At 43.1% G+C, this 22,810-nt stretch overlaps 1 protein-coding gene and 1 long non-coding RNA gene across 9 annotated transcripts in view; one reads left to right on the top strand and one right to left on the bottom strand.

Annotated features, from left to right (window-relative positions):
* LOC128102579 (uncharacterized) overlaps nt 1–15,072 on the top strand; it is a 32,100-nt gene extending 17,028 nt beyond the window's left edge. For both annotated transcript variants that reach the window (XR_008215458.1, XR_008215457.1), the window contains 2 exons: nt 11,425–11,482; nt 13,237–15,072. This is a non-coding gene — a long non-coding RNA (uncharacterized LOC128102579). The remainder of the gene's footprint in view (nt 1–11,424; nt 11,483–13,236) is intronic.
* The window catches only part of Kiz (kizuna centrosomal protein), a 109,547-nt gene that overhangs the window by 346 nt on the left and 86,391 nt on the right, over nt 1–22,810 (bottom strand). For 4 of the 7 annotated variants that reach the window (XM_052726458.1, XM_052726459.1, XM_052726457.1 and 1 more), the window contains 3 exons: nt 20,661–20,747; nt 17,428–17,524; nt 1,980–2,023 (listed from right to left, as the gene is read on the bottom strand). In XM_052726458.1, the coding sequence (XP_052582418.1) occupies nt 1,980–2,023; nt 17,428–17,524; nt 20,661–20,747 (228 nt within the window). Of the gene's footprint in view, nt 1–1,979; nt 2,024–17,427; nt 17,777–20,660; nt 20,748–22,810 lie in introns of those variants that run through there. The other 3 variants (XM_052726461.1, XM_052726460.1, XR_008215456.1) reach the window with 2 other exon arrangements.

Genomic DNA, 22,810 nt, shown 5'->3' with positions numbered 1-22,810 from the left:
TTCATTATGTCCAACTCTTTATTATAGCATAGACATTAAAACCTACGTTACCTGGAATGACACCACCCCATTGTGGCTGCTGCTTCACTTTTATCTGCCTGTTTTTGTTTTTGTAAGAGTAGATCAGAAAAGGGGAAGACTTGGTAAAACAAAAATAAGCAATAGTGATTGGTTGATCTGAACACTTATCATTTATTTGGGAGGAGATCTTAGTAGCCATGGTGAGGAGAATAAGAGAGTGTGGGAGAGTGACCCAGGAAGAATGGAAGCTGGTGAAAGGTATGGGTGCTGGACAACTGGGATTCAGTCCTTTTGAGGATCCTCTGGAAGACTGTATAGAGCTTTCCTCACAGTATTTACTGACCCATTATCTCCTAACCCTAGCTGCCAACTCTCTGGTCCTCTGTAAGGGCTTCACATGTTTGTATGCCTAACAAAAGCCCTGGGTCAGAGATACAACTGTCTTATGTAGAAGGCCACAGGCACACCTGTCTGTTGGAGCTGACAGGGTATGGGAGGGCATCATCAGCATCTTCTGCCTTGCAATCAGATAATTGACACCTACAGAGAATAACCAGGCAGCTTTTAGATGGCTTCTTTTAGAGGACCCCAGTTGACCCTTTCACCAAGCTGGTTAGAACACTATTAATGTCTGTACATTACTGAGCAAACAGAAGCTCAACAAGGGTAAGCATCTGGCTACAATCATGGCATCAGTGGTGGTCCAGCTCAGTTACACCCAGGCCATCTGATTCATACCTGTGTTCTCCATTACTACCAGTGGGTGATGAGAGGAAAGGAGACCAAAGAACAGAGCCCAGGCATGGGAGGGAAGTGTCCCAGTGTATTGTGGGAAGAGGGCGAGAGCATCACTGTAGGTTGGGTGCTGAAGGATGAAGAGGAGTATTATAACTGTAATTCTTGCTAGATAACTGTTTTGTTATATGTAATTTTACTATGTTAAAGTTAAAACTTCCCTTTTGTTTAGACATAAAAGGGGAAGTGATGGGGGAATGTCTCTTTGTATGCTGTGAATATGTGTTGCTCTGATTGACTGATAAATAAAATGCTGATTGGCCAGTAGCCAGGCAGGAAGTATAGGCGGGACAAGAGACGAAGAGCATTCTGGGAAGAGGAAGGCTGAATCAGTAGATGCCAGCCTGCCATCCAGGGAGCAGCATGTAATGGCACACAGGTAAAGCCACAGAACACGTGGCAACATATAGATTAACAGAAATGAGCTGAGTTTAAATGTAAGAGCTAGTCAGTGGTAGGCCTGAGCTAATGGCCGAGCAGTTTTAATTAATATAAGCTTCTGAGTGATTATTTTATAAGCAGCTGCAGGGTCTGTGGGGCTGGGCAGGAAAGGAGAAAACATCAGCTACAGAGGAGCTCAGAGCTTAGGAGGAAAGAAAAAGAACTTCATATAAAGGAATAGCATGAGCAAAGGCATAGAGGCAGGGGCATAGCAAAGTCAGAAGCATGTGTGGTCTTGTAAGGAAAGAACTGGCACCAGGATACCATGGGAGGAAATTCTATTATGTGCCACTGCAGTTTGTGAGAGATGGTGGAACTGGTAAGTAGCAAGTGAAGAGAGTAAATCCAGGTTAAATGCTAGTGGCCAAGTAGGGACAGGGGGGACTGGGTGTGGAGAAGTCAGTCAAGGTTGCTACAAGAGTCCTACAATAAATACTCATGGGCTCTGCCTTCAGGGCAGGGAAAGACAGATGAAGCACTCCGGAGGTAGAAAGCACCAATTCTGACAATCAATTCCAAATAAACTGTACTACTGCTGTGACTCATGGCACTTTCACGGTCCTTGCACTGAAGACCTTGTTCATAGGCAGCTGTGTGGGCTGTCCCTTCCCTGAACTCACAGACATGTCACAGTCTTCACACAAGGACACAGAAGACAAATACACAACATAACTCTTTTGGTTAAGATGAGAAATGACAACTGGTGTCTGTTTATTTCTTACCATTCGACTTTATAGTGGTCACTGTGTCCCTTTTGCTTTCATGCCTATAAAAGAAGAAAGTGAAAATCGACAGCCGGTCTTAACAGTTTCACAGGGAGCTGTTTGGGAAGAAGCGGTGGTGTTTATGGTAAGAAGTTTTATACTTCCTTCCCAGGCTTGAAAAGCATAAAAGTGTCAAAGCTCAGAGTGGCCAGAGGCATCTGCTGAGGGAGCACTGAATTGCCAGTCTCACCAGCCTCCAGGGTGCTCCTCTTGGCAGCCCTGCCCTGGGGGAGTCCTGCGTGCTGTGGGTCCTGCTGGAGGGTGATCATAACAGCATGAGGCAGAGGATGATTTCTGTTCAACAGTCCTCTGGGGAACACTATGTATGAAGTATCAGTGCTTTTGAGCAAACTCAAAGTGGAATAGCTGAAGAGAATTCAAGATGTTGGGGAGGGTGTTATATAATACCTCAGTCAAATCAGCAACAACAATGCTAACAGCTTAACAAAAGCAGTCACAGTAAACACTGTGGGAAACAGCAAGTGTTCTGGGCATCCAAGTTTAGGTTTCTGTGTATCCACTGATACAAATGCTTGCATCTATCTATGGCTTTTGGTACCTACTGGCCTCCTCTGATGAATATAAGAGGGCAAGATAGTGGCTCCCTGGAGTGGGATTTCTCAGTGTGCCTTTCCAGGGCTGTATGCAATTTAATGAATGTAAAGAGCCCTTCTGAGAGCATCACTTACATTCTGTATTGTACCTAGCAAGTGTCATGCCAAGAGACAAATGGTCAATGGAGACACTAGGGGAGAAATTTACTTTTTCTTTTTTTTCTTTTTTCTTTTTTTCTTTTTTTTTGGTTTTTTTGAGACAGGGTTTCTCTGTGTAGCTTTGTGCCTTTCCTGGAACTCGCTTTGGAGACCAGGCTGGCCTCGAACTCACAGAGATCCGCCGGCCTCTGCCTCCCGAGTGCTGGGATTAAAGGCGTGCGCCACCACCGCCCGGCGAAATTTACTTTTTCTATACAAGGTATCACCATTGCCCTCTCATGGCCAGGGCCCTGTTCACCTTGATGGGAGAACTTTTCAAATTCATTCCCACTTGGTCCAAGTCTTGACAACCTGCAGCTTATACATATGCTTTCTAACACAGGCACCACAGCAAAACAGGCTCCACTAAAGGTCCATTTTCCATGCTCTACAGTATCATGTAACACTATCTTGGCATTTGGTGCCTGCTGCTGACTAGGATCCAGCAATAGAGCCCATGGCCATTCTCCATAAAGAGCACAACACCCTTGTGACCATCAGAAAGGGGCCACCAGATAGTTAATAGTCAAGCTACCATGGGGGTTGGATCAACAAAGTGAGCCTCAAGAATATCCTTTTTATGTAAGGTATGTACACACACAATGAATCCAATGTGTGTTGTGATACTGTTTACCTACTCCCATTACCTAAGTGCTAGCTAGATAGTTGGGCTAGGTGCCGGGAGGCAGAGGTAGATTGTAAAAACTCTGGGAGACACAGTCTTCAGACAGCTGTGGTATGAATAATAAGGGGAATAGGAAGAGGGTCACCCCTATTGCTGGATGGGACTGAGAGGACAGAGAGCTGCAGGGTCCCCAGAGGGCAAGGTGCTTCCAGTTAAGAAAGAGGACACTGCAGGCCCGGACTGAGGAATGGGATGTGGTGGGATGTGGCAGCTGAATGTCTAATGCAGGGACAAAAGCATAGAGGCAGGAAGCCCAGGCCAGGTCCCTACAGCTTCAGTGACTACTGTGAGTTCCAGAAACATGTCCAGTGTACGTTTGGTAGCTCTACTTGCCTGCCTCCAAAGCAATTTGTAGTCAAACTCATCATCTTTCTAGTGTGGACTTGAAGACAGTTCTTTCCCCTGACTCAGCAAGTGGCAACCCCAACTTTCTGATCCCCCAGTGTCCCTTAGCAAACACAGTCAATAACTACGTCCTGCCAACTTGAACTCCTGGTAATTCCCAAGGCCTTACCCGTTCCTATGTACTTTCACCACACCTGCAAGCAAACTAACAACTCCTCTCCAGATGTTTGCAATGGCTTCACTGATGACAACTAACAACTCCTCTCCAGATATTTGCAATGGCTTCACTGATGACACCGCAGCTAATCTGTTCCTCGATCGTCCACCTTCTACTTGGCAGCAAGAGTGAGATGCTGGACACACAAAGCTTATATTTTCTGATGAAAAACTCTTTAATGTCTTCCCACTGTTTTTGGCATAAAGACCAAAACGCTGAATGGTACTTCCTAAGGTGGGCTCCCAAGCAATGTTGGGCTTCCTGATTCTGTATCCCCATCCACCTGTACTGCAGTCCTCATCAAAATTGCTGTTTTCCATCCATTCCCTCTGCTAACTGATAATAAGCTGCTCCTTACCCTCTAGGCTGCAAGCAGAGACCGTATCTGTTCCAGCTCACTTGGATAACCCAGTGCTTAGCAATCAGCAGGTGCTCAGGGAAGAATGAATAAATGATCTTTATTAAGCACTAGGCCCCACTGAAAGGCTCATGATCAACATTCAATGATACAAAAGGTGATCTACATGTTATGATTTGCATGTGACTCCAGTATCAGGTCAAGTTTCTTTGTCTTCTCAACAAAGGGGGAAATATCCAGGAGAGGAAAAAAAGAAAAGAAAAAAATTCCTCACACAATGCTGCAAATGTGGCCATGGCCATGTCAATATCCTCCATGTAAGTGAGTGTTTGTAATCACCCAACTCATCAAGAGCAAGTGAACTGAGCCAGCGGTAAGGTCAGGTCCCACCACAATGAGGTGACCCACTGAGCATGCCAGGGACCCTCTTACTTTGTGCAAAGTTTTCTAGGCATGTCATGTCTCCATGAGGCCATTTGAACTTACTCTTTCTGTTGGATCGGTGGCCATGCTGTGTGGCTTTGAATCATTTAAATGATTGGGAGCAGAAAGCAACATCAATGAAATATGAATTAACTGTACAGTGGTTCTTGATTGTCAGTTTTATTAGACTTCTTACAAGAAATCTATTTCAGAACTACATATACCACAGTTCATCACTGAGAATGATGGAAGATGCTTTCAAGGGCTCTCCACTCTACCCTGGGATCTTAGGAACAATCTTTTCTTTTTTTTAAGGAATCCATCTCTAAAAATTGATGTGATACTATAATTCAAGGTCAACTTTTATTACATACAGTTCCCAGGGTCAACATTTCTTTCATGGGTCTCACCAAACATGCAAAGAAAGCTGACAGGCACAGAGGAATGACTATCCATGCAATGTTGGGCTGAGTCAACTAGTTTAGTTGTAGAGGGAAAAGTAGACATGAACTCCCCTTTCAGAGTAAGAAATTGGGTTTTAAGTTTTAGGCCACACACTTGGGACATCACTCCACCAAAGTGCTGTGGGATGTTCTGTATGGCAAATGTGTTGCTGATTAGTCAATAAATAAAACTCTGATTGGCCATTGGCTAGGCAGGAAGTGTAGGTGGGACAAGGAGGAGAATAAAGCTGGGAAGTGGAAGGCTGAGTCAGAGAGACACTGCCAGCCGCCACGATGAGAAACAGCATGTGAAGATGCCGGTAAGCCACGAGCCATGTGGCAAGGTATAGATTAATGGAAATGGATTAATTTAAGCTGTAAGAACAGTTAGCAAGAAGCCTGCCATGGCCATACAGTTTGTAACCAATATAAGTCTCTGTGTTTACTTGGTCGGGTCTGAGGGGCTGTGGGACTGGCAGGTGAGAGAGATTTGTCCTGACTGTGGGCCAGGCAGGAAAACTCTACCTACAAATGGCATCCAACGTGGTGGCATGAGTTTCCACCTAAAACCTGAGAAAAGATTCTAAAACGGAGCTAAAAACAGCTTCCTAATTGTCTCTCTCAAATGAGCGGCAGCTGCCGGTTTGAGCTACTGGTGGGTTCCTAGCATGTGTGCTCGACCTGCAGTATGGCGGGAATGAGGCCTTGGCAAGTGGCACATTAAGCTGCGTGGTGGATTTGGCCTTTGCTGGTACAAAACAAAAAAAGAGGTTTCTGGCCTACACACTGCTTGGCTAAAAGCATAGACCCACGATAGCTCCCAGAGCTGGTGGAAAACCTACCACCACCATATTGGGAAGCTGAGGTGGGCGGAGCCAGCAGCCACAGCTGCTGCAGTTTACAGCAATAGATTCACAATAAGACAGATTCAGATGTAATAGTTTACAATGTGTGTAAAATATACGTAGGCTTGAAAGAGACAAAAAAGGTGATATATACAGTTATAGAAACAAATACATAGTTTTAAAAAATAAAGTCTTTAAAGAGACAGTAAAATTAATATAAAAAATAAGCCACGTAAAGATGAATATTACACAGAGAATCTGGACTGTGTTGTCTTTGGGATTTTTTTTTTTAAATATTTATTTATTTATTATGTATACAGTGTTCTGCCTGCAAGTATGCTTGCAGGCCAGAAGAGGGCACCAGATCTTATTACAGATGGTTGTGAGCCACCATGTGGTTGCTGGGAATTGAACTCAGGACCTTTGGAAGAACAAGCAGTGCTCTTAACCTCTGAGCCATCTCTCCAGCCCCCAGTCTTTGGGATTTTTAACTGCAGAAAAACATTTGATTGTAAAAGCTGTTGAGTTATGCCAAAATGTATATTTTAAAAGTACTTTGACTTCAAAATTTGGATATAAGGATATGTTGCTTTGGAAAGGAGACTCTGCTTTTGTTCCCACAGAAAGCCAGAGGCTATGGATTTGTTCCAGATTAAGATACATCAGATTTGACCAGCCAAGACCATCTGAAAGGTCTCCGATGGCACCATGGTCCAGATGATCCAACATCCAGAATGGTTTGAAGGCAACTGGCTCAGACGATACAGCCTCACAGACTACTCCATGATCCTAAAATTTTCTTTGTGTCCCCATAAGATACAGCGCCCCCCTCCATCAGGAAGTAGTAAGAGAAGCTATGCCCAAATTCCCAAATTATATGTAATTTTACTTTGTTAAGGTTAAAACCTTCCTTTTTGAAAAAAAAAGGGGGAAGTGCTGTGGGATGTTCTGTATGGCAAATGTGTTGCTGATTAGTCAATAAATAAAACTCTGATTGGCCATTGGCTAGGCAGGAAGTGTAGGTGGGACAAGGAGGAGAATAAAGCTGGGAAGTGGAAGGCTGAGTCAGAGAGACACTGCCAGCCACCATGATGAGAAACAGCATGTGAAGATGCCGGTAAGCCACGAGCCACGTGGCAAGGTATAGATTAATGGAAATGGATTAATTTAAGCTGTAAGAACAGTTAGCAAGAAGCCTGCCACAGCCATACAGTTTGTAACCAATATAAGTCTCTGTGTTTACTTGGTCGGGTCTGAGGGGCTGTGGGACTGGCAGGTGAGAGAGATTTGTCCTGACTGTGGGCCAGGCAGGAAAACTCTAGCTACACCAAAGTGCTCGGAACTGGACTGACTAATCTCCAATGGTGTGAAAGGAATGCTTCTAACTTGTAAGGCTGAGGTTGGCCAAGGATTTCTATAAGGCACTAGATAGTGAAAAGTTCAGGCTGTAAGGGCCATGTGGCCTTTCACAACTACTTAGTCTGTGGCCACAGACGGACGTAAATGAATGGATACGGCTATACCTCAATGAAACTTCATGTAGAGACAATGGCACTCCAACCTCATGCACTTTCACATGTCATCAAACAGAACTCTTCTTTGGGCTCTTTTTACAACCAATCTGAAGTATAAAAACTACTGGGTATGGTGGTTAATCCCAGCACTTGGGAGGCAGAGGCAGGTAGATCTCTGTGAGTTCAAGACCAGCCTGGTCTACATACTGAGTTCTAAGACAGCCAGGGCTACAGAGAGATATCCTGTCTCAAACAAGGACAAATGAAGCAAAAAGGAGAAGTATAAAATCCACTCAGCTCGCCGGGCGGTGGTGGCGCACGCCTTTAATCCCTGCACTCGGGAGGCAGAGGCAGGTGGATGGATCTTTGTGAGTTCGAGGCCAGCCTGGTCTACAGAGCAAGATCCAGGAAAAAGCGCAAAGCTACACAGAGAAACCCTATCTCAAAAAAACCAAAAAAAAAAAAAAAAAAAAAAAAAAAAATCCACTCAGCTCATAGGACAGAACCACTCCTGCCTGTCATTTACAGAACCTTTTACATATCTGAGGTATATCAGCTTAGAGGTTCCAATATTCAACTCTGCTCACCATGTGCCTGGGCCAGTTCCCCACCCTTCTGAGAATAAGTCTGGTTGTCTATAAAATGGGTCAGCAATGCTGTCTTTCTAGTATTCTGGCAAGTTTACAGATGATCCTACATGACAGCCTGTATAAGGTGGACTTTAGCAAGCAGAGGCAGGGCATTTGGCACATTTGGATGAACAAAAGCCCCTGGTCATTCTGGTGTGCAGGTATGAATTCTAAATAGAGATAACACATCAGGCCCAGAGCAAAGGAAAACTAAGGTTTGGGATAGACTGAGAGAAGACAGGCTTGACACAGATTTCCTTCTTAAGTTGCCCAATATGTAAGAGCACTGAAAGTGACCTGTCAGACTTCCTCCAAGAGGTGGAAAACTGCTCCAGCTTCTCTCCTCCAGCAGCGCTGGACATGGTATCTAGTCTGAGTTTGTGCACTCATTCAGTCATTCTCTAAGCAAGAACAAATAAATGGAATGCTCTGGAAACCACAAGTCAGGTTCTGAGCTCGGGCCACAGGGAACAAAATTCCAGGCACCTTCCAAGAAGAGAATGAGACTCATTGGGAACTAGTCCACAGAGGAATAATGCAGACTACCGTTTTGCTGTTATTGAAAGTTGCAGTGTGAGGATTCTGGAGAGAATAGTCCTAGCACCATTGCAATTACAAGCAGACTGTCTCTTTAAGTCAAGGTGTAAGCTGCAATACTAAAGCAGGAAGGAAGGTGGAAGCAACATACATAAGGATCCACATGGGTAAGATCTCACCTAGCACTTCACATTACCTCCTGAATTTTATAAACACTCACCACTGTAAGATGCTACAATTGTAGAAGGCTGGAAAACTCTGTAGTTAAGAAGCATGTGATCTAAAGAAGACAGGTCAAAACCAGAAGCAATAAAGTGTAAGAGTACACAGCGACATAAATCCCAGGCAAGAGAGTGCCTCCTGGTAAAAGAGGACTCCTACTAGATTACAGATGACCTCAATTAGCCATTACTGGTCAGCCCAGAAAGGAATGTATGCAGAGATAGTCTGTCTTCCAAAATAATCTGTCCTGCTTGAAGCAGACAATTTCAGGAAAGAGACTGTGAACACACACAGCTCCCTAAGGCTACAACACTTTCCTCATTTCCAAGCCCCCCACCCTGTACAAAGGGTTGCAGTGCCCCCCCCCCACGCTCCCAGACCCCTCAATTTCCTTGCTGGGTGCTAATACACAGTCTGTTGGAAAGTCAGTCTCTGGTCTCTTTCTGATGCTTCAGAAATCTAACACCAGCAGCTGCAGACTCAAGAGCCTGTAGGCAAGTCTGTGGGGGCATTTTCTCTCTTTTTCTTTCTTATTAAAAAACCTTCCATTCCTTTTACATACCAATCACAGATCCCCCCCCCCCCTTCCCTCCTCCTGCCCCTCCAGCCTTCCCCCAACAACCTCCCCCATTCCTTCCTACAAGAAGGTAATGCCTCCCATGGGGAGTCAGCAGAGAGTACATTTAGTAGAGGCAGGTCCAAGCCCCTCCCCCTGCCTCAAGGCTTTGGGAGGTGTCCCACCATAGGCAGTGGGCTCAAAAAGTCAGCTCATGTACCAGGGATGGACTCCAATCCCACTGCCAGGGGGCCTCTCAAGCAGATCAAGCTACACAACTGTCTCGTCCATGCAGAGGGCCCAGTCAAGTCCTGTGGAGGCTCCACAGGTGTTGTCTGAATTTCATGAGTTCCCACTAGTTCTGTTTATTTTCTTGATTGGGGACTGATGTGGGAGGGCCCAAGCTACTGTGGGCAGTACCACCCCTGGACAAGTGCTCATAGGTTGCATAAGAAAGCAGGGCAAGCCCTGGAAAGCAACTCACTAAGCTGCATTTCTCATGGCCTCTGCTTCAGTGTTGTCTCTGGGTTCCTGCTGTGAGCTTCAGCCCTGATTTCCTTAAGTGATAGACTGTGGCCTGGGATGTGTAACCAAATAAACCTTTCTTTCCCAAGTTGCTTTTGGTCATGGTGTTTATCAAAGCAAACTAGGACACTCACTAGATTGGAAAAATTTAACACAAATAGATGAGTTTCTCAATATATGTGGCCTACTAAAATTGACTAGTCATGTGGTTGTGGTTATTAGTGGTCACTTTTATGCAGATCTTCAATGAAAGGGAGCAGGTGAAATAAGGAGAAATACAAAATGTACTATGTGAGGAGAAAAAGAAGAGAAGGAAAGGTGATGCTGGAGCCAAGTCCTGTACTCAGAGACAAAAAGTTTAAAGAAAAGACGAATGCTAAATGGGAATAAAGGGAGTGGTGACCTCAGGGCAAGACCTGACCTAGCTAAGCTTCCAACTTGTGAGAAGAAATGAAAGGAACACTAAAGCAGTGAAGGGAACCACCCACAAAAGGAAGCTGGTGCAAAGGTAATGAAAGAGGGGACAAGTTCCAGCCCCAGCAAGCAGGAGAACTTGGAAGCTTCCGGTATGTGGCTCTGGCTTTAGAAATCTCCCTCTACAGCTAAGGAAAGCCCCTGAGGCCAGGTGTGTGTCAGGGGTGTCCCTGGATGGAGGCTGAGAGAGGCCACTGCATGAAGCTGTGAAGGTGAAGTCTGGATTGTGTGGGAGACCCCTAAGATGTTGGAGATGCCTGATTTGTGGGATACCTGCCAAGGAGAGCTGCAGACTGGGTGTGGGACCAGCCCAAGAGAGGAGTATGCTACAGTCAACAAAGATGAAGAGAGTTTTACATCACACATGAAGATACAGAATCTGGAGTCTGCCCAGCTGGCTTTTGGTCTTGCTTTGGTCCAGTATTTCCTCACTATGCTCCCTCACTTCCTTTTGCAATGGCAATGTATATTCTGTACCATTGTATGCTAGAAGTATGTAATCTGCTTTTTGGTTTTGATTTACAGGAGTTACAGCAAAAAGATTGCCATGAGTCTCAAAAGAGACTTTGGACTTTTAAACAGTAATTGAGACTGGGATAGACTATGGGGGCTTCTGTAGTTGGATTGAATGCATTTTTTGCATTATAATATGGCTATAAGCCTATGGAGGCCAGGGAGTAGAAGGTGGTAGCTGAATAAGAATGGCCCCCATAGGCTCATATATTTGAATGCTTAGTCACTTGAGAGTGGAATTGTTTGAAAGGATTAGAAGGATTAGGGGTGTGGCCTTGTTGGCAGGAGTGTGTCACTGGGGGTTGGCTTTGAGGTTTCAAAAGACCATACCAGACTCAGTCTCCTTTCTTGTACTCTGCTTTCAGATCAAGATGTATTGACACTATACTCTGCCTGATCATAATGGACTAAACCTCTGAAACTGTAAGCAAACTCCCGATTAAATACTTTCTTTTAACATTTGCCTTGGTCATGGTGTCTCTTCACAGAAACAGAACAGTGACTAAGACAGTGGCTCCATAACAAACAGTGAGACTGACTGAAACAAAACAAACAAAACCCCTGAGCAGCTGTAGAGACTGGTCATCAGTTAAGAGCACTTGCTGCTCTTGCAGAGGAGCAGGGTATCACTCTCAGCTCCTGCAAGGCACTCACAAACATGTATAATTCCACTTCCAGAGGACCTGACACCCTCTTCTGACCTCTGAAGGCACCAGGCACACATACAGTACACATACATATAGGAAACCAAACACTCATACACACAAAAAAACATAATAAACACATCTAAAAAAATCTGATTTAACAATGGCCAGGCCCAGATGGAGTCACTGGTGAATTTTACCAGACTTTCAAAGGAGAACTCATACTAATGCATTTCAAACTATTCCAAAAAACAGGAGGGAATACTTCCAAACTCTTTCTAAGATGCCAGTATTCTCTTGGTACCAAAATCAACAAAGCTACAACAACAAAATGAAATGATAGACCAGTCTCCCTGAACACAGGCACAACAATTCACAATGAAATGCTTGTGAACCAAATTCAATAGGACATCAAAAGAAATACAAAAATGAAACATTCATCCCGATAAAGCTCAACATATATAAAACAATAAATTTAACTTATCAGTAAATAGACTCAAAAGACACAAATCACATGGTAACCTTGGTAGACACAGAAAAGGCTTTTGACAAAAATCCACCATCCTTTCATGACAGAAGTACTGCAGACCCAGAAACAGAAGGAATGCATCTCAATCCAATAAAGGCTGTTCCATGTCCCTGACATGGGCCAAGAGTCTACACATCCTCATCCAGGTCAAAACAAAGACAAGTCTTCCATCAGCAGACAGAAAGGCAGTCAGGAAGGATCCTATCAGGCTTTCTGTAAGCCTGATCACCTAGTTCCTATTTCTTGAGACTGAATGCAGATGGCATTGGGACCATCTGGAAAGAGGACCTAGCCTGAGGTGAGGTAAGATTTCCCTTTGAAAATGTGCACACCTCTCCTAAACATATCACTTGCAGATAATTGTATAGAATGCTTACTGCCCTTCAGCTCAGGAATGTGATGCCAGACTGAGGTGAGGCACTTTTGCTTAAAGAAGGCGGCTTGAGTGAATGGTAGAGCACACGCTCAGAAAAGTTCAGCAGTTACCCGGCTCTGCGGGTAAACCTGCCATGCCAGTAAGAAGGTCAAGTGGGGAGGGGAGACAAGGTACATGAACAGCTTTCATACCTAGCTAGGTGGTGACAGAAATACCATAGGGCCACTGGAGGGGCAACTGGCACAGGCACCCTCCGCTCAGGAAGCATTTGAAAGGTTAACTGAAGCCAGGTTAACAATAGGGTAGGTGTATGCCAGCCAAACAACAAACCCCCAAAGACAAGGGATAGCATGTTGCATCAGGGCATGGCATTTGACTTGGCACTGTGAAGGATATCCCATAAGTCTACACAGTAGGCCAGCAAGAGCACCTAGAATGTGGCTGTTCCAGAGGGAGAGGACACATGCAGTGGGTCTTCTCAAGACCACCAACAGCATTTGGGACGGGGCTTGATACTTCTGGTCCTAAAAAGAGGATGAATAGGAGACTAGAAGACTTGGGGAATATGCTAATGTTAGCAACACACTAATTGCCAATCCCCCCCCCCCCCACTTCCTCTCTTCCACAGGAAAAAAAATACACATCCCATTAACAAACACATCCAAGTTACTGGATATGGGGTCCACTTGAATTTGGCAATTAACTTTGAGGATCCTGCCAAGAAGATAACTTGTGATGCAGAGGACAATTAAGGACTGGCTCTGGGTGGGATGCATCCTCCCTGCTCTAGGGCCTTCTTATAAGACTCTCTAGAGTGCCTGCTGTGAAAGCTCGAAGACTTGAGTTTGGATCCCCGGGGTCCATGTAAAAGCTGGATGTGTATCTAACTCCATATGCTGGGGGAGGGAGGATGGAAGAAGGAGAATCTTTGGAACTCGGTGGCTCAATCTAGCCAAGTGGATGAGTTTCAGGTTCATGAGAGAACTTAAATTGAAAAACAAGGTATAGAGAGCTATCAACAAAACCCAACATTAACCTCTGTTCCCCCTCCACACACATAAGCATACCCCCCCCCCCGACAAGCACAGAGTGAGGGAACATTAAAAAACTAGCTATGAGAAGATGTGGTATCAGTCTGCGAATCACAAAATTTTCTGTGGATTTGAAATCAGTATTAAAATTTTTCAAATAGCATCTTTAGCTGGATTTTTCTTCAAAATAGACATTTTCTTCAAAATGTAGGGCAAAAATCAATCCAGAAAGAAAGAAAAATAAGTACAAATGACCATACCAACCAATCTCCATGAATACCAATTTTAAGTTTTAAAAGGCCACTGAAGTCTGAGGCTGTTTGAATTTGACAAAGTCTGAGCGCCCCCTGATGGCTAGTTGGAGCTCCTACAGCACATGCTGTAATTTTAGTTGCCCTGGGGTCAACTTATTTACTTTTTTCCTTCAAATAATCAAAGTGATTATTCTTAAGCAAAAGTGTTGTGTGCAAGAAAAAACCAAGTGTATGGGTTTATGACAGAAAATATGGATTGTTTAAGACGCTTCTAATTTAGTAAAATTTAAGGTCAACGCAGATTTTCTAAGCAAGAGATGAAGTGTGCACTTTTATAAGGACTGCCAGGCAATTTTTGTTTTTATAAAGGACTGCCAGGCAATTTTTGTTTTTATTTCACTGAACTAGTGTCTAAGTATCTTTATACCATTCCAGGGAAATAACACAAATGATCAGCCGAGAAAGAAAAGCTGCAGCCACCATCTGAGCATCAGTTGCAGGCTGGCGCCCTCCGCTGGCCGCTCCCATGGCTGCAGGGCTGGCAAGGAATGCCACCCACCGTGGCCCTGCTAAGGGGTGCGGGTGGCCTGGTGACTTTTAGTACCTTTCCCCCAGGCAATTGTGTCACAAGCACATACTCTTTTCTTTCGACAAAAATCTTATCTTGATTCAACCCGAAGGCTGGAGTTACAAGGGAATCGGTAAGCCGAAGTTACAAGGGAGCTGTGAAGATATATTCTCCATTGAATAAATGGATCCTGGAGAATGAAACCGCTTCCTGGGGAAGGTAAAGAGAGACAATGTTTGCAGAGGAGAGGAAGCTCTGGCATGCACCCCGGAACAAAAGGGAACAAGTGGTCTTTACTCAGAGAACAGCTTCCCATTAGGACTCACTCCTTCGTACATCATGCCTTTCATCCCCACTCAACCACAAAATGATTTTACTGAAGCAAATACAATGGTAGAAAAAGATTTACACTGAAAGAATCTTTAATAATAAACTGTTGCCGATCGGCCTACTTGCCCGTGATTTATAATACAATAAACATCGGATTCTATTACGGCTCATGCACTGAAGCCTCTGCTCTGAAAAACGGAATACGAAAGCGCGGGGACCCCGCCATCATCACAATGAAATGAGCATGTATAAATGTGCTAAGAGTATCTCTTTGCATCTTTTATAGCTTGTGTGTATTAATCTGTAACGCTTATTAAGAAAGTCATTGCTATGCAAAGCAGCACCCAATCCCTTTCTCGGGCTTTTCAACAGTGTGCACTGTTTAGCCAATAGGAGGGACCCTCTGGCCCTCATTCTGCATTCATCACAGGCAACATTTGCACAATGTATCTCTCAAAGGCGGCTGAAAAGAAGGCCTTAATACTCATGTAAACAACTGCAAACCAATTACTTAATGAATCAGGCCCACACATAATGAGGTGCAGACAAAGAGCTATAAATGCATTTTTGCGCCCAAGCCCCTGCTTTAAAGTAAAATCCCTCAGCTGTAGTTTGGGCTTAACTAGCACATCATAATTATTGTCTCTGGGACATCAGAGGAAGCCATTTTTTTTTTTAAGGTCCAACGGGGTCTTTTTTTTTTTTTTTTTTTTTTTTTTTTGAGGTTGCTCATCAGCTCACTGACAAAATAGAGCAAAGAAGAATTTTTAAAAGTGCTACAGCAGCACAGCACTGTTATGTTTATTCTCAAGTACTGGGTTTCGAGACCACTTGTAAAAGCAATAAAGCACAAGGAGTGACTGCAGTAAGTGGGATCCTTAAATGTAAGCCTCTAAGAAATTTCAGGGAAGCCAGGCACAACAGCAAACCTGAGCTCTCCAAAGCCCAGGGTCGGGTATTAACAATAACAGACCCAGCACAAGAACCAAACTGTGCCGAACAGCACACCAAGCTGTACACTCACTGTTCAAAGCCTTTTAAGCTAGATTACTACCAAGTGTCTAGAACCAAGGGGTCCTAGAAGACCTTTGAGTGGGTTTATTTTTCTTAAAGGGGGGTGATGAGATTATTTATAATTTATTAGGAAATTAATTTCATAGAGTAATAGAATAACAAGATGCTCCTTGTTTTAATTTGTAGGAAAACAAAGTTTAATTTTAATCTGGTGAAATGTGGCCAAGTGTGAATGACCAGGCTGAGAAAATGTCCTACATAATCCTATTGCTTTCTAAGTGTGTTTAAGAATTTCCCAAAGAACACACAAAAAGAACTTGTTTTATGTCTTTAAAATATAATGGAGACAAATACTTCTAACAATCTTAAAAACTGAAGGGATATATTTTTAAGCCAAATAGTAACATTAAGCCTGGGAACTATCTATAGAATTTATTGACCTTTAAAAATTCTCTTAAAAGACCCAGAACTTGAATTTATAGCACAACCCTAACGATACAGTATTCAACACTCCTCCAAACCCAGTTAGCTCCTGTTTTCTCCAATAATATGAACAAAAACCAGGGATTAAAGGTAAATTCTGATAAACGAGGAAGCATCTTGAATACTCAGCAAGTTTCTAAAAGCAAGAGTTTTAGAAAATTAACCCATCCAAATAGCCCAGGTCCTAAAATACCGTAATGCTTTTGTAAAACACAAATGAATAGATTTTTTTTCCATTTTCATTTCCCTTTAATATGACATTTCTGGACCAGATCATTTTGTTATTTGGACATTACACACAGCGGTAGAAATGTAAAGGTCATGTTTTAACATTTTAGCAGGGTCAAGTAGTAAATTCAAAGGTAATGCAATCATCTAAAGGACACCTTTTTAACGAGCGTGCTATTACAAAGGAAACTTGCTAGGCCGTTTGAAATAGTATTTAGCCAAAGTAAAAGAGTAGACACTGCATTAGGCAATTGCTTAGATTCACATTATAAATGCTTCCTAAGTGACTGGAAGTCACTGCATGATTAGTACTGGATGCTGATGGCAAATTCAGCACACAACTCACTTACTAGAGCTCACAAAACTTGTAAGGACTGTTACATTTTAGCGAATGTAAAAAGATAAATTCTGTTCTTTAAGGGGAATAGGCAAGAGCACATCAGAAAAGGAGTGAGTAATGTGGCCCAAAGACTTGGTTTAAAAAAAAAAGAAACCACACACAAAAACTAATACACAGCAATTGCCTGTTCGTCTATCAGAAAGAAGAACATGCCACTTTATTTCTTTTAAGGCCTGATGTTTTCTCCCTGCCCTTTTCCTGACAACCTCCTTTGTGTGGTCTCTAAGCAGTCCTACTGCGAGCAGCTGTAGACGCTAATTTGTGGTTCACTGAGGTGTCAATTGAGTCTTAAACCAAGGCAACAACAGCTGCAAAACAATACTTGGCTCTGGTGCAAATATTTTCAAAGGTAGACTAAAGTTTCAACTGTTATTTTAGATAAACAAAAACCCCAAACCATAACCCTCCATCAAGTCACACAACAAAATAACACGCAGCCAGGGCTGAATTCATTGCGTAGTGACATTTCTCATCTTGTTACTGCTATTCAGAAAGGCTTTCACGACTTTACCTTGACAAAGGACTTCCTTTACTAGATGAAAAACTAGCTTCCGAAGCGATTTTGTGGGCCGTCTTTGTCTTGAATGCGCTGCTGCCGATATCCAAACCTGTGGCGAGCACAAACAAGGGGAGTGAGAGTTAGCCACCACACAGCCACCAGCGCAGACGGACACAGCCACCAGCGCAGACGGACACAGCCACCAGCGCAGACGGACACAGCCACCAGCGCAGACGGACACAGCCACCAGCGCCGACGGACACAGCCTCCTGGGAAGTTGGGGAAATCGAGAGGAAGATTTCCTTCAAGCCACAGAAGGTTTCTAAACTTCTAAGGGCCAGGGCAAAATATCCACAGAACACTGAAAAGAAATGAGAAAAATAATAATAAAAAACAAGCAAACAAAAAAACCCCACCAAAACTACCCAAAGAGTTCTGCTTTATGTTTTATTTTAATTACTCACTCTTTTTTTGTGGTATAGGGGTATGAACCCAGGGCCTCCTCAAATGAGCTTGGCAACCATATGACCTAGAGCTAAGTCCCTAGCAAGCTCTGCTTTAAATGGCCAAGATGTACACATAAGAACATAGGTTGAAAGCCAGGCGGTGGTGGCGCACGCCTTTAATCCCAGCACTCGGGAGGCAGAGCCAGGCGGATCTCTGTGAGTTCGAGGCCAGCCTGGGCTACCAAGTGAGTTCCAGGAAAGGCGCAAAGCTACACAGAGAAACCCTGTCTCGAAAAACCAAAAAAAAAAAAAAAAAAGAACATAGGTTGAATAATTCACTTTGTTAGGAATGAGGCGGGGTTGGCTCACCAAGACAGCAAGTACTGGGAACCAGGTCTCAGACATAACTGACACTCCTGGATGACAAACACCCACGCTATCTACTCTTGAACCCCTTTGCTAAATCCTGTTTCCCATCGACAAAGAAGAATACATTTCCACTAAAAGCCACCAAAGCCACTCTTTCAGCCTGTGTTGAGGACACCTTTTTCCCTAGGGATGGAGGCTGGGCTGTCCTCACTGTTCTCAGCCTTGGATATTTCTGCTGCACATATGGGCAGTCACCCCAGATCCCAGACTGAGAGTACACAGGAAGCTTTGCCACAGGCTAGCTGACCTTCTAGCCGGTGAATGGCATGCCTGCATGTAATCTCTGAAGCACAGTAGCTCTTTCAGCACCACGTCCACAGTCAACTCAACAGGGTCTCCACTTTCATACAGGACAGGACTTGGGGTTATGAAAAGTGGGGTTCAAAACTTAAGTGGCTTTCCTCTGTATCAGATCTGGAGACAGTCCTACACCATCTAACTCAGAAAGTAACTGAAACATGACTGCTCCCTCAGGAATGAGAAGTGAGGATGGGAGTCCTATTCCCACAGCTTTTAAGTACTGGAAAGTTTCCCTTTGCCCTCACAGATGGTCACCTGCTCTCTGCAGCTCATAGGACCTGGGGACAAGAGCTGTGAGATGACGATGCGCAGTCAGTGGAGAGTGGATGCAAGGCACCATCACTTCCAAGGGCAGCCAACAGCATGAGAAGCTCCCACTCAATACTACCATCAAACTACTAGAGTCTTTCAAGGCTTACAGGGTCACTGTGAGATGGCCCAAGGAAACTGAACCTGTCTGTACTTAGTTGTACAACCTGTGAAGTGCATTTCACACATGACAAGTTTAACAGGATATGAACAAAATACATTGTCTAAGTGTATGAACTCTTCAAAGAGTATTATTTGAAATAAGTTATTAATATATTTAATAGTATAATTTTTATAGACAGCCAAGAGATGGCAATTTATGCCAAATACTCATCTTTTGCACCTCCTCATTAGGGATCAAAGTATTTACCACAACATTGTGGCACTGCCTTCTTAGCTATGTGCATCTGCTAGGCAGCTATGTTCCGAGCAAGGCATGGCTCTCTTGGGCCCTTTTTATAAAATGAGGGGGTTGGACAAACATCTTGTAAGACTGGTCTCCATTCAGACTGTATGACTCAAATGTGAATAGAAAGATGACAATCATTAAGATTTTCCCAAAGCAGTAAGGACCTCCTTCACGACAGAGGACCTGCTTTATACTTCAAGAGACTGTGATTTCTATATTTTCAGAGTTAAATCATAGCTACCAAAAGCTCTGCCCAGGAGCTTTACACTGTCAGGCCCAGGCTGGGTCTTTAACCTAAAGTGGCTCACTGAATTCTTAAAGCAACCCAACTAAATGACACTACCACTAACATCACCTAGAACTATATTCTCCAAATACAGCTAGTTCTGATTCAGCTTAAGCATATGTCTTGAGAAAGTGTCTGTCTGAGGAAGACATGCTTGAGACAACTGGGAATCTGAATATAGTCCAAGAATTATACGACATTAAGAAATCACTGTACAGAAAATTAAAGCCACTCTGAGCTGGAAAGATGCCTCAGTGGTTAAGAGCACTCACTGGTTGCTCTTCCAGAGGACCTGGGGTTCAATTCCCAGTACTCCCATGGTGGTTCACAATCAATTGTAACTATGGTTCTAGAGCATCCAACACTCTTCTGTTATCCATGGGCACCAAGAATGTACATGATATACATTCATATATGCAGGCAAAACACTCATGTATATAAAATTAAACATACAAATCTAAAATTAATAAAACATAACCACTCATACATTTTCTCCTGTATTATGTACCTCTTATAAGTGCTAAATTGAGTGATACCTAAAAAAGACGATATAATAAAATGAAAATCACTAAAATAATAAATGTAAAATTGGAAAATATAAGAAAATTAAAATAGAAACAAAATCCTAGATTAAAGGAACTATATTTTAAGCCTACATTTTAGCTTTATAGGGATTTAGTCCTTTTATTATAAGAGAGAGACTTTCCCAGCATTCCCACAGAGTGGACATGTAGCACAAAACTGCTCATTTGATGATTAAGAAATGAGATGTGGGGAAGAGAAGCTTGGGGCATCTTCTGTGATAGCTGGTGAAAAGATACCACCATGAAACACCAAGTAGAATCGGAGAGTCTGTAAGAACTATTACCATGTGGGGCCCCATGTATTCAAGAAGGGATGGTCCTTCCAAATGCTTGTCTGCTAAGGATGGGAACGTTCTTGCTCTCTCAGACTCAGTAGCACTCCTTACAAAGCCAACTCTAAAACCACACTTCTCTCAACATAGTGCTGGCTGTTGTCCTGAGCTCCGTCACAGGAGTCAAGTGTTGAATCTGTCCCTACTTACTTGAAAATTGACTTTCAAACCTCTCTTCAGGTTGATTCGAATTATCCTGAAGGGTAGACTTCTTCAGTAACTGGTAAGCTTTTGTCTCTATAAATGAAGAAAAGCACAGAAATATTCTACTTACAACTGTTCATAACTGTTTCTTAAACTCCTCTTAGGTGGTTAACACTTCTCAAATGTGTGGTCTCCTTAATTAGGTCTCCCTATGGAGCCCAAGTGTTGGGATAAAAGGTGTGTGCCACAATTTTAAGACTCAGGGATGAATTTTAAAGAGTTTATCTGAAACCGCAAATTCCATTTAGCCTTCCAATGGATCTATGTATAGATTCACTATCAAAATGAATAGCTTCTCTCCATTCCAAGCTCTACAGATGCATCCTGGGTAGGCAGAACTCCAGAGCACTCTAGGCCCTGGTTTTTAGGCTCTTCAGCTAGAGTGTGGGGCTCTGAGAGAGGGGAGGGAGAATGCAAAAATCTTAGGATGGGCAGAAGTAGGATGGGTTCAGTGAACAATCTGACTCCAAGGGCTAAGGAGAAGGAGCCTGCCTGCAGAAAGCAAAGCCAGGGGCACAGAGGGATCAGCAAAGCGGCAGGTACAAGTCAGATTCTAGAGAAAGCCTCACTGAAAGGGCGAGGACCTGAACAGGATCCAGAGAGGCTGTGTCAGCTATGGTAAGTGGTTGTGGACCAGCTTCAGACTCTTTGCAGGCAAATGTACTTTTTGCAAGAGACTCTCAAAGAATGTAGATCCCCTCCTGTAACAGTCTAGAAGATTGAGTCAGGAAGGCAACTTCACAGTGCAAAAAGGCCAAACAATGCATGTGAGTTTTTTTGGCAACGTGGGCCCAGGTCCTCTGGAAGGACAAAAGAGAGCAAGGAACGAAGCAGTTAAAGCTGCAGTGTGCAGCTGCCTTGCGATGCAGTTACAAAGTCCTGGAGAAGTGAATAAGGAGACCGAGTAACATGGAGAAAGAAAAGGCAGCCTGCTCTAAACAAAGGGGAAAGAATGGCTGCAAGTAAGATGTATCTGAAAATCTGAGGACTAGGTAGCTGTGTAAGGCTTGATGTACACTGTAGCTTGTGCCTTGAACTCCAGGGAAACACTTCTCTCATTTGTAATGTTAACCACTCAGAAAATTATGGAGCAGTAAAAATTATTAGATGGAACCAACATTTTAAAAGAAGCCAATTCTTTTCATACACAGAAACAAATATATAGAGACATCCTCAAGTTTTTGGTTCTGAATCCTGTAGTCAAGCACTAGTATATATTCAACTCTATGTCAAATTTTAGCTTAAAAAGTAGAAAACATTGCAGTTTAAAACATATAACAAGGCAAGGAATCTACATCGCATGTAGTATTCAGCCCCCAAGAGATTAAAATCTGTCCTGTTTATTAATTCCAGGCTGAGGACATAATGAGATAAATATTTTTCCTCCACTTTGTTACATAAGCTGGAACCCAATCATTCATCTCCCTGCAAGTGCTGAGGGATCACTAAGGCGATTTTTTTCTTTTTGATATGCATTTGGGGTCTGGAAAATAGAAGCAGCTACAGAGAATAAAGGTGAAAACATGCTGAATAAAGGGGGTAGAGAGAGATGATGCTGAGGAGAGGAGAAAGAAAAAGCCTCAACTTCTTATCTTTGATTCTCTTTTATATGCAAATGTACACCTGCTAAAATACTCCTAAATCTACAAATAAAAAGAAAATATCTGATGAACAAGTGCTTTTAACAGCCTATTACAAGATACACATGTGTTTCACCAGTCTCTAAGGGCTGTATGGAGGCAAGGGATCTATCTGCCCATTGCTTGTGCAGAAATCCTTAATGAAAAAAAAAAGAGTTGGACCTGGAAAGGAATAACAAAGCAAGACACAAACAATACTATCACCACGGCAAAGGAAGCAGACCTTGAACTCACAAAGAACTGGGGTGTTCAACTAAGGGCATGTAAGTACTGTTCCTGTATGAAGTGGATAGAAATTCTAAAATTAAAATGGAAAAATGCTTTCTGTATAAAGGATGCTAAGGTTCTATTTATTACTTTTCATGTATTTCTTCTACACATTAAAAATGTTTTTTCATGTTATATTAGATGCATTGCTGATGAATCAAACTCAGTTGCTTTTGTAGAATAAAATTA

This window comes from Peromyscus californicus, unplaced genomic scaffold (genome assembly GCF_007827085.1).
Source record: "Peromyscus californicus insignis strain IS unplaced genomic scaffold, ASM782708v3 Scaffold_7__1_contigs__length_154581171, whole genome shotgun sequence".
Taxonomy (NCBI): domain Eukaryota; kingdom Metazoa; phylum Chordata; class Mammalia; order Rodentia; family Cricetidae; genus Peromyscus; species Peromyscus californicus.
Note: the sequence above shows the minus strand (reverse complement) of the source record. Positions and strands in the feature narration are given on the sequence as shown.